Source organism: Equus caballus, chromosome 5, assembly GCF_041296265.1.
Source record: "Equus caballus isolate H_3958 breed thoroughbred chromosome 5, TB-T2T, whole genome shotgun sequence".
In the NCBI taxonomy this organism is placed as follows: Eukaryota; Metazoa; Chordata; class Mammalia; order Perissodactyla; family Equidae; genus Equus; species Equus caballus.
In genome coordinates, this window is record NC_091688.1 from 44428337 (window position 1) to 44442718 (window position 14382).

At 42.8% G+C, this 14382-nt stretch overlaps 1 protein-coding gene and 1 long non-coding RNA gene across 6 annotated transcripts in view; one reads left to right on the forward strand and one right to left on the reverse strand.

Annotated features, from left to right (window-relative positions):
- SNX27 (sorting nexin 27) overlaps positions 1-10408 on the reverse strand; it is a 67454-nt gene extending 57046 nt beyond the window's left edge. For 3 of the 5 annotated variants that reach the window (XR_002808078.2, XM_070268240.1, XM_023641161.2), the window contains exon 1: positions 9814-10340. Coding sequence is in view for 4 of the 5 variants with exons in the window: in XM_070268240.1 (XP_070124341.1) it covers positions 9814-10124 (311 nt within the window). In the remaining variant the exon portion in view is untranslated. Of the gene's footprint in view, positions 1-9813 lie in introns of all 5 variants that reach the window. The other 2 variants (XM_023641160.2, XM_070268241.1) reach the window with 2 other exon arrangements.
- Positions 9332-12236, forward strand: LOC138924284 (uncharacterized). The gene is made up of 2 exons (XR_011439205.1): positions 9332-9546; positions 10986-12236. It is a non-coding gene; the product is annotated as an uncharacterized lncRNA (long non-coding RNA).
- Positions 12237-14382: the final 2146 nt, after the last annotated feature.

The following is a 14382-nucleotide window of genomic DNA, read 5'->3' on the forward strand; positions in this document are numbered from 1 at the left end:
AGCCGGGAAACACAGACCACAGTTTCACAGTAAATTGTAGTCTATTTCAACATATCGAATAAGAAGAAAGGTACAGTAAGACCTTTTCCAAATCAGCAATAGACAGGATAATTGGGTAAGACAGGGAAATCTAAAGTAATCTATGAGCACATAACTCATAAGGGGAAACTTTAGTGTCACATTTCCGTGGATTCAAAACACGAGGTAAAGAGAACAACATTCGTCGCTGTTTCCAAGTAAAGATAGATGCAGGTTACATTATTTTGTGAAAACAGATCCAAAAAGTAGTTTTTAACCCTACCAGAATCAAAATGACCATAATATTGGGTAAAAATAATTAAGTAACCCATATGGTACATTCGGTAGACAAACTACACACTTTACAAATTACAAACTTTATGGATGATTAAACTGATCAGTAAGAGAAGTGGAAGAAATTTCCAAAACTTTCACACAAGTCATCACATTTTCCAAGATCTCCATGTATTAGTTTAAGCAATCTCCCAGTTTTCAAAACATACTAAGTAAATATAACTAGAACTAGACAGACACATAAATATAAAAGTACTGCAGTATTGGGGTGGGGGAGAGAGAACTTCCTGCTTAATCTCACTGAATAGTTAGTTCTGTAAGAGTAATCAGGCTCTTGAACACAACTGGGAGAATATCCATATACGCAGCTGACTCTCTGCAGACTGCTCTGCACTTTTCCAAAGAGAAGTAAACTAATTACTTGTGTTTCAAGTCCATAGAATGCACAGATGTGTCATTCTGGTCTTGCTCTGAGGTGTGACATAAGAACCTGAAGTTTCAGATAGCTTAAGCAAAAACAAATCTTTTTTTCTTTTTTTAAGATTGGCACCTGAGCTAACATCTGTTGCCAATCTTCTTCTTTTTTTTTTTTTTCTTCTTCTTCTCCCCAAAGTCCCCCAGTATATAGTTGTATATTCTAGTTCTGGGTCCTTCTAGTTGAGGCATGTCGGACGCCACCTCAGCATGGCCTGATGAGCAGTGCCACGTCCATGCCCAGGATCCGAACCGGCGAAACCCTGGGCTGCCACAGGGGAGCACGGGAACTTAATCACTGGGCCGCAGGGCTGGCCCAAACAAATCATTTTTTAAAAGATGTTTTCATAACAACAGAAGTTCATGGAAGGAAGTACACATAAGGACACTCACCACAGTTCCTTACTCTGCAACTTTAATACCTTGAGATAGGTGTATTTCCTCAAGTGTTATGAGAACCCTATTTAGTTAGCAGGGAGCAGTAAATAAAAAACAAGAGAGACTGCACACATACTAGCTAGTACTCGACTAATACTACATCACAAAATTTAATCCTCAAGTACCCCCCACATTACTGAAAGAAAGCAAAAATTCACTTTGTGGTCACCACCAATTCTAAAACTTACTTGAAGGATCTTTGTATGAATTTTCATTTTGAAAGTAGACTGCAGGTAAAAATCTTGGTATTATATTAAAGTTCTCTGTCCTCAGTTCCCTCAACTCCCAAAACATGCTGTACACCAAGATAAAAGATCTAAATTAAAGGAAGCATCTTCAAACCAGAGGAGCAAACCTGGAGGAAAGTACAGCTAAAACAGAACATCATAGCAAGGGCAGAGCACACACAAGTGGGCCTGCAGCATTTAAGGATCAAATTCATGAACTATAAACACAACAATAAGTATAGTCATTTAAAACACAGGAGAAAGAGAAATTGATATTTGAGAAGCTGGATTGGATCGTGAGGTAACATACATACACAAATTAAAGGCAACCAGCTCCTCACCAGCTGTTCCCAGCTCTGGGTGTCAGAGCTTAGCTGTTCTTAGTTCCCTTCTTTATATAGTACAAGACAGCCCAGGAGACTGGATGCTCTGAAATTCTTCTAATTCTAATACAGTGATTTTCCTCTTTGGCCTCGGAAAAGTTACTCAACCTCTTTGGGTAAATAATTAAATAAAAACTAAATTCACAGGGAGTCCTGAGTATTAATGCATATACAACTTTACTCTGACCTCAAAAACAGAATAAAATCCAAACCTTGCAGCACTGCATTCAAAGCCCTTTTCTATCTAACTTGAAGCACAACTGTCTAGAAACAAGGAGCAACTTTAGATTGCCTGCTGTCCTAAGAACTTTCCACATCTTCCTCCCTTAGGACACGCAGTTTTCTCAGCCTATAAAATCCTTCCCCGTTCTCTGACTCCTGAAATTACACTTGTCCTTCAGTCACAGTTTAACAGCTTTCTATGACCTATCTACCCACCAATCTTCTTAAGCATGTTCACTCTTTCCTCTAACCTCCCGTTGTGTTTTTCATTTATCTCCATTATTTCACTTTGCTTTACACACAGTAAGTTGTCTACATGTACCTCCCCTACTGCAGTGTAAGCTGCTCAAGGGCAGGCACGCAGAGACTCTGACTCACACAAGCCTAACAGTACTTCACACATACTTTGTACTTAATTGTGGAGCCAGACTGAATATGAGGTGATATTAGTGGGCCAACATGAGAAAAGTGACGCCCTAAATCACTGTTTTTCAGTGGATCACAAGCTAATGAGTCATGAAATTAATCTGGTGGTCCACCATAAGAATTCAAAAAACAAAACAAAACAAAAACCCCAAAATACTGAACAGACTAAAAAATACCAGAGTACATGATACCAGTAAATACAGTTTTGTGAAACTTGTTTCAGGTGTTTTTTTTGTATTTATATTGGGTTGTAAAATAGAATGTATCTTACTATGAGTTGCAATTTTTTTCCAAACGTGGGGCTGGAATTGTGCCACCTATACATAGGCTGTTACTGGACTGCCCTAGTGAAGCACAGAAACCATCTACAAAGCTGTTAGTAGAACAGAATGATCCTGACCAGCTCTAACCTAAACCCAGACAATATCCTTTGTATCAGTAATGCCATCCTCTAACAAATGAACTCACCACCGATCATGCTCCCAAAGCACTGTGCAGTGATCATAAATTGTAACTGTTTGCTTGTCAATTGAGTCTCTTTGCTTATCTACCAGATCATAAGAATTACTCCCAATGGGACTTATCTTAAAAAATAATTATCCCTGAGAGCATGGTAACAAACCCTCACCTGAAACAAACTCATCAGTGGCGGCTGGAAAGAGAACTCTTCTTCAAAATAACTTATATGACCCAGACAAATCTTCACGTTACTAACAAAAGATCTTTTCCTGGTCACAGCAACGTTGTGGAAGTGATTTCTGAGGGGAAGATAATGCTATTTTCAAGCTCAGTTTTATCTGTTTGCCACCTCAATTTTAATTACCTATGGAATTAAAAGTATTTCTTGGGGGTGCCAGCCCCATGGCCTAGTGGTTAAGTTTGGAGTGCTCCACTTTGGTGGTCCAGGTTCACAGGTTCAGATCCCAAGCACAGACCTACACTACTCATCAGCCATGCTGTGGCGGTGACTCACATACAAAATAGAGGAAGACTGGCACAGATGTTAGCTCAGGGCGAATCTTCCTCAAAAAAAAAAGTATTTCTGGGGCCGGCTCTGCAGCTGAGTGGTTAAGTTCACGTGCTCTGCTGCAGCGGCCCAGGGTTCGGATCCTGGGTGTGGACATGGCACCGCTCGTCAGGCCACATTGAGGCAGCGTCCCACATCCCACAACTAGAAGGACCTGCAACTAAGACATACAACTATGTACCAAGGGGGTTTGGGAAATAAAGCAGGAAAAAAAAAAAAAAAAAAGATTGGCAACAGTTGTTAGCCCAGGTGCCAATCCTTAAAAAAAAAAGAAGAGGAAGATTGGCAACAGCTGTTAGCCTAGGTGCCAATCTTTAAATAAATAAATAAATAATTTTTTTAAAAATTAAAAAAAAAAAGTTTTTCTTAGGGTTGCATCAGGCTCTCTTCACTGATAACCAACAGAGAAAAGACAGCAAGAAATAATAGCAAAGAATGACTGCTTTGGTCCCCCATCTCCCACCCAATTTAACAATACAAGAGACATGGTAAATAAAGATATCAGACAGTTACATTTCACAATCATAGAACCAAAGCTCAACTGCTATCCAAGTTTACAGGAATAAGACTGAATTTTAAGAATTTTAAAAATTTTAAGGGACTATTCAGTCAAGAATAGCTGACTATTAACAGTCAAGAATAGATGAGAAAACAAAGAAATGGAAAATACACTGGATTTAGAGTTCAAAGACCTGGGTTTAATTCTGGTTAACACTCATTAGTGCAACACTCAGTTTCCTCTCTTATGAAATAGAGATAATACTCCCACATTCATTCAGCAAGTATTTATTGAATAATACCTTCCCTGCACCACTAGGCATTTGGCTAGGGAAACAACATAGATGCAGTTCTTGCCCTCAAGGAGATTATATTTTCCCTGTCTCACAAGGCTGTTGTGAAGATCAAATATAAAAACACTGTGCAAACTCTAACACACTACACAAACTGCAAACTGATACAATGATGATCAGTACTATTAACTTGTTCTACCTCTTAACCACCCATGTTTATTACAACAGCTTAGCAAGATTCAACAAGTAAAGTAAAGATGATCAGATATAATAGCTAACTATCTACAGAACCGATTTTCCTAAGGGGTGAAATTCAGGAGCCTAAATAAATCACTATTTGTTAGTATACTCTTAGCTCACAACTCTTAAAATAACCATGAAGATAAAATGAACTGAGAATTCAAGGCCTACAACGTGTAGTGTCGCTCTACGTATGGATTGGGCATGTGGGTTGCATTACGCAGACCCAGCAAGGGAGTGAAAAATAAAGATTTCTAGGCTCCATGCAAGCCCTACCGAATCATAATCCTTAAAGGGTGAGCCTGAGAATCTATAATTTTCTTTTTTTTTTTTTGAGGAAGATTAGCCCCGAGCTAACATCTGCTGCCAATCCTACTCTTTTTGCTGAAGAAGACTGGCCCTGAGCTAACATCCATGCCCATCTTCTTCTATTTTATGTGGGATGCCTGCCACAGCATGGCTTGACAAGCAGTGCATAGGTCCGCATGTGGGATTCGAACTGGCCAACCCTGGGCTATTGAAGCAGCACATGTGAACTTAACCACTGAACCACCAGGCCGGCCCCGAGAATCTATAATTTTGACAAGCACACCCAGTGATTCTTATGCTCACTAACGCTTGAGAATCAGTGCCATAAAAAATTTCCTTTGGGGGCCAGCCCAGTGGTGCAGCAGTTAAGTTTGCATGTTCCACTTCAGCGGTCCGGGGTTTGCTGGTTCAGATCCTGGGTGTGGACATGGCACCCCCTGGCAAGCCATGCTGTGGCAGGCGTCCCACATATAAAGTGGAGGAAGACGGGCACAGCACGGATGTTAGCTCAGGGCCAGTATTCCTCAGCAAAAAGAGGAGGATTGGCAGCAGATGTTAGCTCAGGGCTAATCTTCCTCACAAAAAATTAACTAATTAAAAAAAAATGCCTTTCATCAATAACCATGATTTCAAACACCATTTCCAAAATCTACCTAGAAAATCTAAGCCAAATAGAATTCAGCTACAATTGAGAAAGCAGCTTTTGAGAAAGTCCTTAGCAGTCAATGTGACACGACTCACATTTAACTTGTAAAAATATTTCTTGTGGCAGCAACTTCTTTTTATTCAATGGTTTTCAAACTTTCACATAAAATGAAGCTCAAAAAAAAGACTGCCCATGAGATAGTAATAAGCTATTAAAATTAACTCTAAATAAACAAATTTCCATAAATATATAGCTTTACTTTTATTACGGTTTCACTTTAACAAGGGAAAGTTGATGGGTATATTATCTTGTAGCTATCAAGGAGGAAAGTATACACTCTCTGCCTAGAATAAATATATCATGTTTGCAAGCCAACCTTAGGGGTCCATGCTTATTAAAGATCACACTACCCAAATACCAAAGAGACAAAACAAACTAGCCAACAGACAAACCTAATCCTGCAAAAATACAGAGGGTCCCTGGGGCCGGCCCTGTGGCTAAGTGGTTAAGTTCGAATGCTCCACTTCAGCTGCCCAGGGTTTCACTGGTTGGGATCCTGAGTGCCAACATGGCACCACTCATCAAGCCATGCTGAAGCTGCATCCCACATGCCACAACTAGAAGGACCCACAACTAAAAATATACAACTATGTACCAGGGGCTTTGGGGAGAAAAAGGAAAAATAAAATCTTTAAAAAACAAAAAAAATACAGAGGGTCCCATATCCATATTCACTGCACTCTTAAAGCCTCCCAAGGGTATCCCTCAAGAAATCAATGAACAGCCCTTGGAACTACTTTAACTTTAAGAAAATTAACCTGAAGTCAAATCTTACTTCACAAACTATATAATTAGTGCAAAGACATATTTATTTTGGTTCTATCTGTTGAAAGCATCCTTCACTCATTAGCCTCCAGGTATACAGACATCAAAGGAAAGACACTCAATGTATGTTATGCTGGGAAAAATTACAAGGTGGAGACTAACACTGCAAGTCAAGAAAACTTTCCATCTGCAGTAAAATTTAGAGCCCAGGGGGCTTGTTCATACTCCAGAACCAAGCCCTGCAATATGACTCTTTTCTGAACCAGTTAGAATCTAGTCAGTTTTGATGGGAGAAAGGACAAACTGAACCATACTGAATTTAGTTTAATGACTGTTCCAAGATTCACGAAGGACAGGGCCTTGTTAAGCAAAGACCCCGCTTAAAAGAAATACAAAGAAACTGATGTTCTTACTTTTGTCCAAGCTTGTATGTCCTCAAATCTCAAAGTTACTCTGTCCTTTCACATCTCTAGCAGTTGTTCAAACAAGAGCAATACATGAAAATTAGAACAAAATAATTTGTGTAGAGGAGGAAAGTATCTAAAATAGGAAGTCTTAAACAGCAATTGTCAAGGTCCAGACATCCACCTATGACTTCATACAAACTACATCTACACAATGATGATCTCTCCGTGCTTAACCCTGACCCCACTTGGCACTTCATCAACTGGGACAACACAGAGGTTAACTAAAGGAACTCAGGTGAGAGACACAGAAAAAAGCTCTAAGGAGTGTGTTGCCTAAAGAATGCTTTAGGGAAATCAGCATCAAGTTAACCAAGATCAAAACAAGTAGTAGACACAAACACCCCTCAAGAATCATGTCTGTTTGGTCACTGATTTCCTCCCCTCACCTGAAAACCTAAGATGCAGACTTTGGAAAAAGGGAAGGAAAGCAAAAGAAATGGTATAGTTGCGGTCATAGAGAATTTACCAACTAGCTCGACTCTGTGTTGCAACTGTCACTATTTTCACTATAGTAGCAGAGGAGCTTCAAAGAATCTGGAAAGCAAACCACAGTTGGAAGGTGAGAAATGAATGACAGGAAAATGTCTTTACTTTTTCAGAGAACCAGAGAAAGATTCTCTAAGCAAAGAATGTTCTTTCGCGCTGCCCACTAAAAGAGACAAAGTTCTCTCTACCTAGCACCAAGGACGTGCCGAAATGGAGTCTTTTCTCTGGAAGGAGGAATGGGCCTAGACTGAAACCTGGGCCTGAGGCAAGTCCTTCTACCTGTACTGGGGGATGATTTGAGGTCTCCTTCACAGCACCTTGTTTATATCTGGACTCTGCTGCAAAAACCACAATAAAGGCAAGAAGCCACCAACTCTGTTATTGGCATATATGTATATACTTGAAATGGTCGATCACATTAACTGTAGTCTTCTACAGAATTGTTTTGGTCTAGTTCCTTTAGTTTCTGAAAGAATAAATGAGTTAGAACTTTATGATCAATTTATAAATTTAGGTAAATACTTCAGTTTTAAATTTAAAAATAAACAAACAGCTGGATCCAAAGTTAAACTTCCAAAGGGAAAAGAAAATAACAATTCTAAGAATTTCTATCAGGAGGAAACATCAGCCACAGATTTTAAGATATCTAGAAAGAAAAGAATTAGGCACCCAAGTACAAAGTAAAGGGGCACTATTGCATTCTATATCTGAATACTCTGACCCCCAAAAGATTAAGAACATAGTGCCAAAGAATGCTAGAAAAAAGTATGTCGGACATTAAAGGAAAAAGAAAGCATCTATATACAGGAAGGACAGAGCAAAAGTATAAAACTCCAAACCCTTGCTTTGGTGAGCTATGCCTTCTTGAGGTGGAAGGTAAGAGAATATAGAATGAGTGGATACCAGAGAATAAGAATGTCAAGGATAAGGGCAGGGGGCATAAGATGACTAAGAAGGGATGGACTCCTCTATAGGGCAGAACTTCAAGACACTATCCCCTTTGAAACCTTGCGCATACTCACTGTTTTACTAGAGGAAAGACTGAAAGTTGTGAAAATTATGATTAGAATAACATTTATAAAAAATGAGAGACTTCATGAGGGCAAATCCAAGCACTGAGGGAGAGGGCACAAGTGTGAAAAAAGAACACACAAGACAGATTCAGGAAGAAGGAGAGAGAGAGACAGAGCTGAAGACTGCTAAGGAGAGTGGAGACGAGAGCACACCCCACCTACCAGTCAACCCGCAATCACTATATACATTTTAATACAAAGTACAGAAACACAAATGTAACACCTGGATGAGAGGAGTGGAGGAGGACTGCACAGAAACTGCAAGACAAGGCAGCATCCTGCCAGAGCTTTAAGGCATGCAATGGGGAAGTCAGGATGGAGGATGAAGGGGGAGGGACTGCAGCAGGGAAAGAGGATGGGCTGCAGCAGCAGAAGGGGCCTTAAGACAGAAGGAAGGGAAAGCAAACGCAGAGGAGAGAAAGAATAGGATAGTCAAGTGTGGGCTCACAAGAGAATAGAGGAGGAGAGAGAATGGAAACGGCGTGCCCTGAAAAAGTAAGGAGGTCAAAGACCCAAAAGGGGGTTGTAGTCTGAGGGAAGTAGAAACTAAGGAGAGCTCTACCATAAACCTGACTACAAAGAAGTAGGAGTGTGGTGCAAGAGTGAAGACAGGGGGCCAGAACAGGGATGCTCTCAGAGGGATGCGGTGATGGAGACCCTAGATTCAAAAATCCTGGTGTAACATGGGCACTACTGCGAAGAGAAACTATGGTGTCAAAGACCCAACCGCCGCCGCCACCACCACCAAAAAGGCATGCAAGGGTCAGAAAAGAAGGTGTACTCGGAGAAGGAGTACAAAAAGGAGGGAAGGAAAGGGTCACATGGTAGGCTAGCAAAATACAAGAGGTGCTTAACCATAAGGAGAGGGTAACTAAGGAAAGAAAAGCAGAGCTGTGTGGAGGGATGATGTTTCTGGAGGAAAAGTAGGAGCAGACCAGAGGTCCTGCCTACTCGGTCTAGAGGGCAGAACGGCCGGTCCTTCCTCGTCTGCTGGGCCGGTCCACGGGGGCTGAAGGCAGTGGTGGAGAACAAGAAACTATGATGACAAAGATGAGAACTTGGGGAGGACACACAGTGGCTGGGTCAGAAAAGGAGATGCTGTCAGTGAGGAGCAGAAGAGGTTCATCACGAGGAAAGCGAGGGGCAGCGAGGAGCAGAAAGCAGCATGCCGAAGCGGAAGGCAAAGGGACAGAAAAGAAGGCAAGGGAATGGAGGGCAGGGGTAAAAGCAGTGGCGGCAGGGACGTGAACTGGAGATTACAGGGAGGGGGGTGGGAGTCGCAGAAACCCAGGGTGTGGGGAGGGTCAAGCCCCAAGGAGGCGCCGGGCCAGAAGGGGGCGGGGGTCCGCAGGGCCGGTTCGGGGGTTGGGGGAAGGTGCGGCCTGAGGATGACAGGGGTAGAGGGGAGAAGCAGGGACAGGCGGAGGGGATGGGGCGGGGTGGGGCGCCGGGCGCCCCGATACTCACACCTCCAGAATGCGGTCCCCCTTGCGCACCCCGGCCCGATCGGCCGCCCCCCCGGGCAGCACGGCGCTCACATGCTGCAGCGGCGCGTACAGCTCCCCGTTGATGCTCCGCAGTTGCCCGCCCTCGCTCACTTGGCCCCGCACGTTGAAGCCGTAGCCGGACTCGGACTTGACGATGCGCACGACCCGCGGGCCGCCGCCTCCCCCGCCGCCGTTCCCGGCGCAGTGGAGCCCAGACCCCCCACCGCCGCCGCCACCTCCGTTCCTGTGAGGGGCTGAGGGGTGAATCCCTTCCCCGTCCTCGTCCGCCATCTTGCGAGCAAGCGAACCGTACCCCCGCCCCACTACGCCTCCACTCCCTCCCCGCGCGCGCTCGCCCTTCTCAACAGCCGCGCGACCCCCGGCGCGCGCGCCCGCTCCGTCGACCGCGGGACCCGAGTCGGCCACGGAGCTGCCGGCGAGGGTAAAGGGGAGGCAGGGGGCGGGGGGAAAGGACGGTTAGGCACCGTGGAGCCTCCTGGGAGATGTAGTTTTTGGGCGGTGAGGGCGGGGAAAGGGCCGGACCCGGGCAGGAGCTGAGGTCATATGACGCAGTTAGGGAGCAAAGCCTGCTGGGAGTTGTAGTTTGTCTTTTATGCTCCTAGCAGATTCCTCTGTTGGACCGTGAGCCGCTAACCCGGCATGGCGCTTGGTTGACTGACTCAGTTGTTGACGTGATGCAACTTTTTTTTTGTTCTTTCATTTCGTACCCTCTAAAAACAGTAATATTAGGACAAATTGACATTTGTGAGTCAACACAGTCTTAAATTATAACAACTCATTTGCTCAGTACCTTATGTGTTCACATACATGGCCCTAACAACCTCGTGAGACTACTGGATCATGAGTTAGTTTCTCTCTCTATTTCACATATTAGGAAACGGAACCTTAGAATGCCCAAGTCATTCAGCTATTAAGTAACAGGAACTAAGGCCAAGTTGTTTTTGTGCAACTTTCTTTTCACGTATTGCAACTACATAAAAACTGTGCCCCAAATGTACTAAAAGCATATGTAGAGGAAACTATGGTCTCAGTGTTTTAGAACTGGATATTAGAATGACAAAGTAATAATTTCAATTGAGCAATGATTTTGAAGTTACCTTTATTTCTAATTCATTTTGTTTCCCCCAGCAGCACAGCAGAGTTCTTCGCAAATGGCAGCAATTGATATTTTTTGGCTACCTTCCCAAACGCAGACTTCAAGATACTGTACACAGTGCCTGGCAAAGGCAAGTGAGAAGAGCAAGAGCAAAAATAAGGAAAATAGCTTACTTAAGCGCTTACTGCTCCAGCCTGGTATTTGATTTTACCCTACTGACAAGCCAATAATTTAGTCTGTTACTGTTTCATGGATGCTGATAGACGACACAAGAGTCCTGGGTCAGAGACAAAGGGCTATTACTCAAGACACAGGAAGCAACATGAGCTTCAGCATGTTTGTGTCTATTTCTCTTGCTCCCCCAAGTCCCATAGAGATGCCACCAAGGACTCAGATGGATCTTGTGCGCTTACTGGATTTGCATGACAGCTGCAGTACACTGAGCTTAAAGAACCTGTCATTTTATAGGAAGCAGTCAGCAAACCTGTTCTTTGTCCTGGAGGGAGACATTACTTCATCCTTCAAAGTTGCTCACTATAAATACAGCCATGAGAAATGACCGTGGTAAAGAGCAGTCAGGGCTTTGCATTTTTGGCATACCCAGGAACACCAGTAGAAGCATGAAAGATGTGTGAAGGACTCTCTTTCTCAACATTACTATGTGCCAAACACTATTCTAAGCACTTTACATCTATAATCTCATTTAATCCTCACAACCCTATAATGCCCCCTATTTTATAGATAAATAAACAGGCAGAGAAGGGTCACACAGCTAGTAAGCCATGAATCCAGAAGAAGCAACAGGGATACATAGTTAAAAGACAGTAAAAGTTCACTTGAGAGGTCAAGTGACTTATAAAAACAAGAACAACCCCGTGAAAGAATTTGTGGACTATGTAAGGGTTTCCAGGAATTGCTCAAGGGGAAAAAAAAACACAGTAGAATAATTGAGACGTCTCACAAAATGTGAGATAAGGACTCAAAGTTATTAGTACATAAAAATTAATGTGACTTTATTTTATAACTAAGCTAATGGAGATGAGTCTCAATTAGTTACACAAATATGAAAATTAATAAAAGTTGGAATAAGAATCTTGCTCCAGGGGGCTGCCCCATGGCTGAGTGGTTGGAGTTCTGCATGCTCTGCTTTGGCAGCCAGGGTGCGGACATACTCTGCTAGTAGGCCATGCTGTGGAGGCATTCCAAGTACAAAGTAAAAGATTGGCATGAATGTTTGCTCAGGGCTAACCTTCCTCAAGCCAAAAAAAAAAAAAAAAGAAAGAAAAGAGGAAGATTGACAACAGATGTTAACTCCAGGAGAATCTTCCTCACAAAAAAAAAAGAATCTTGCTCTAAATAATAGTGGCATAGTGGCATTTTGGTTGAACATGAATCATTTGGTTTGAACTGAGCACTGGGTGGAAAGGAACTTATCCTCTAAAGCAAGGCATCAGAGGAAGGAAAAAGGGAGCTTCCACTAAAAGAGCTATTTTTTTTCCTTTCTTTATTTGACAAACTGTACTGAATGCCTACTCTGTCCTAGGCTCTGTAACAGTGGCTAGGGATACAGAGATAAATAAGATATCTACAAACTCCGTGAAGGGCAATATGACATAAACGTACAAATGCACATACCCCTTGATCTGGTAGTTCCACGTCTAGGAGTTCATTCTACTGTGACACTTGCACATGTGTGAAATGACATTTTTGTGACGTTAGTCATTGCAGTATTGTTTGTATTTGCAGAAGATTGGAAACAACCTAATGTTCATTGGTTAGATTATGATAGTTCCACGATAGAAAACTGAATAACTGTAAATAAAGAATAAGGAAATTCTTTATATACTGAAGTGGAGTGATTTCATGGATACTGTACATAGTTAAATGAACACAAGGTACAGCATAGTCTGTAGAACATGATTCCATTTTTGTATAAAAGGAGAACCCTAGATGTGTTTCTATCTCTAGAAGTATTCACAGTATCAGATAACATTGATTGCCTCTGAAGAGGAAGACTAGACAGCAGGGGTCGGGGACAGGGGTAGGAGGGAGACTTTTTGCTATATACCTTTTGTAACTTCTGAATTTTTGGACAGATAAATGTGTTGCCTATTCAAAAAATAAATACATAAAATATTTAGAAAGGATCAGATTGAAAGAAAAGGTGATCACAGTATCAAAGTAAGAAAATAAAATAAGACACCATTCTGCTCTTGAGAACTCACAATCTAGCAAGAGAGACAGCAGAAGAAAAAACAATTACAGTCCAGGCTTTGGCGCTCCTGAGTAATGAGAGCTGTGATAGAGGCCTGCACAAACTGCTAAGAGCGCACCTAGGAGTGATCACAGATGAGTTAGCAAGGCAGAGAAGGGCATTTCTGACAAGGGGAAGAGGGTATTCAAACACACAGAGGTTTGAAAGAACGTGATGCAGTGTTAGAACTGCAAGCAGTTCAGTAGGACTGGAGCAGAGGGGACAGGGAGGAAGCGGGCAGGGGAGGCGAGAAAGGAGTGGGCAAGAATCAGATCTGGGAGGGCTTCAGGTATTGAATATCACACCCAGCAGTGTAAATCTCATTCCTAAGTATTTAGGGGCCTCTGAATGCTTTTAAGCAGAGCGGCGGGAATATCAAATTTGTGCTTCAGAAAGTTTATTCTGCAGGAAGCGTGGAGAACAAAATAAGATAGACAGATCCATTAAAAAGCAATTGCAGTGATTCAGGGGAGAACTGATGAGATTCAAACTAGGGCAGTGGTGTTGGGAGGAGGATCCACAGGAGAGAATGGACTTGGTGACCACTTGGATCTTAGGTGTGAGGGTGGAGGAGGAAAGAACAACGAAAGACTCCTGACTTGGTGGTGTGATTTCCCAAGACCAGGCAAGAAAAGGAAGAGGAAGAGGTTTGCGGGGGGAAGATAATGAGTTCAGCTTGGAGTATGTTAGATTTGAGGGGCCTGCAGGAGATCCAACAGGAATTGGCTGGGCGCATAAGTCTGGGATGAGGGCAAAGGATCTGGACCAGAGCATAGACTTGGGAGCCATAGACTTTGGATTGTGAGTGGTGGCAGATGAGAGCCCTAAGGCAGAGCATGTAGTGAGATGAGAGAAGTGGCAAGGCCAAAACCTAGAGAACACCCCTCTCCGAATTTAGGAGACTTTAAGGGAAAGGGGATCAGGTGAAAGATGGAGAAAGGAGTCAGAGAGCTGGGGGACCCAGAGAGAGTGGGGTCTTAGAAGTTGGTAAAGCTGCCTTTGGAAATAGGACCTGGACAGTTTGCAGAGTACTTCCCATCCAAGAGCTTGTTTAGTCCTCACAAGAACAAGGTAAATAGAAGCACTCATGAGAAACTAGGCTCAGATAACCAGCAAGTTCCAGTTACACTGCTAGTTAATAGCAGAACTGAACCTTGAACTCAAAATTTCTGACACGG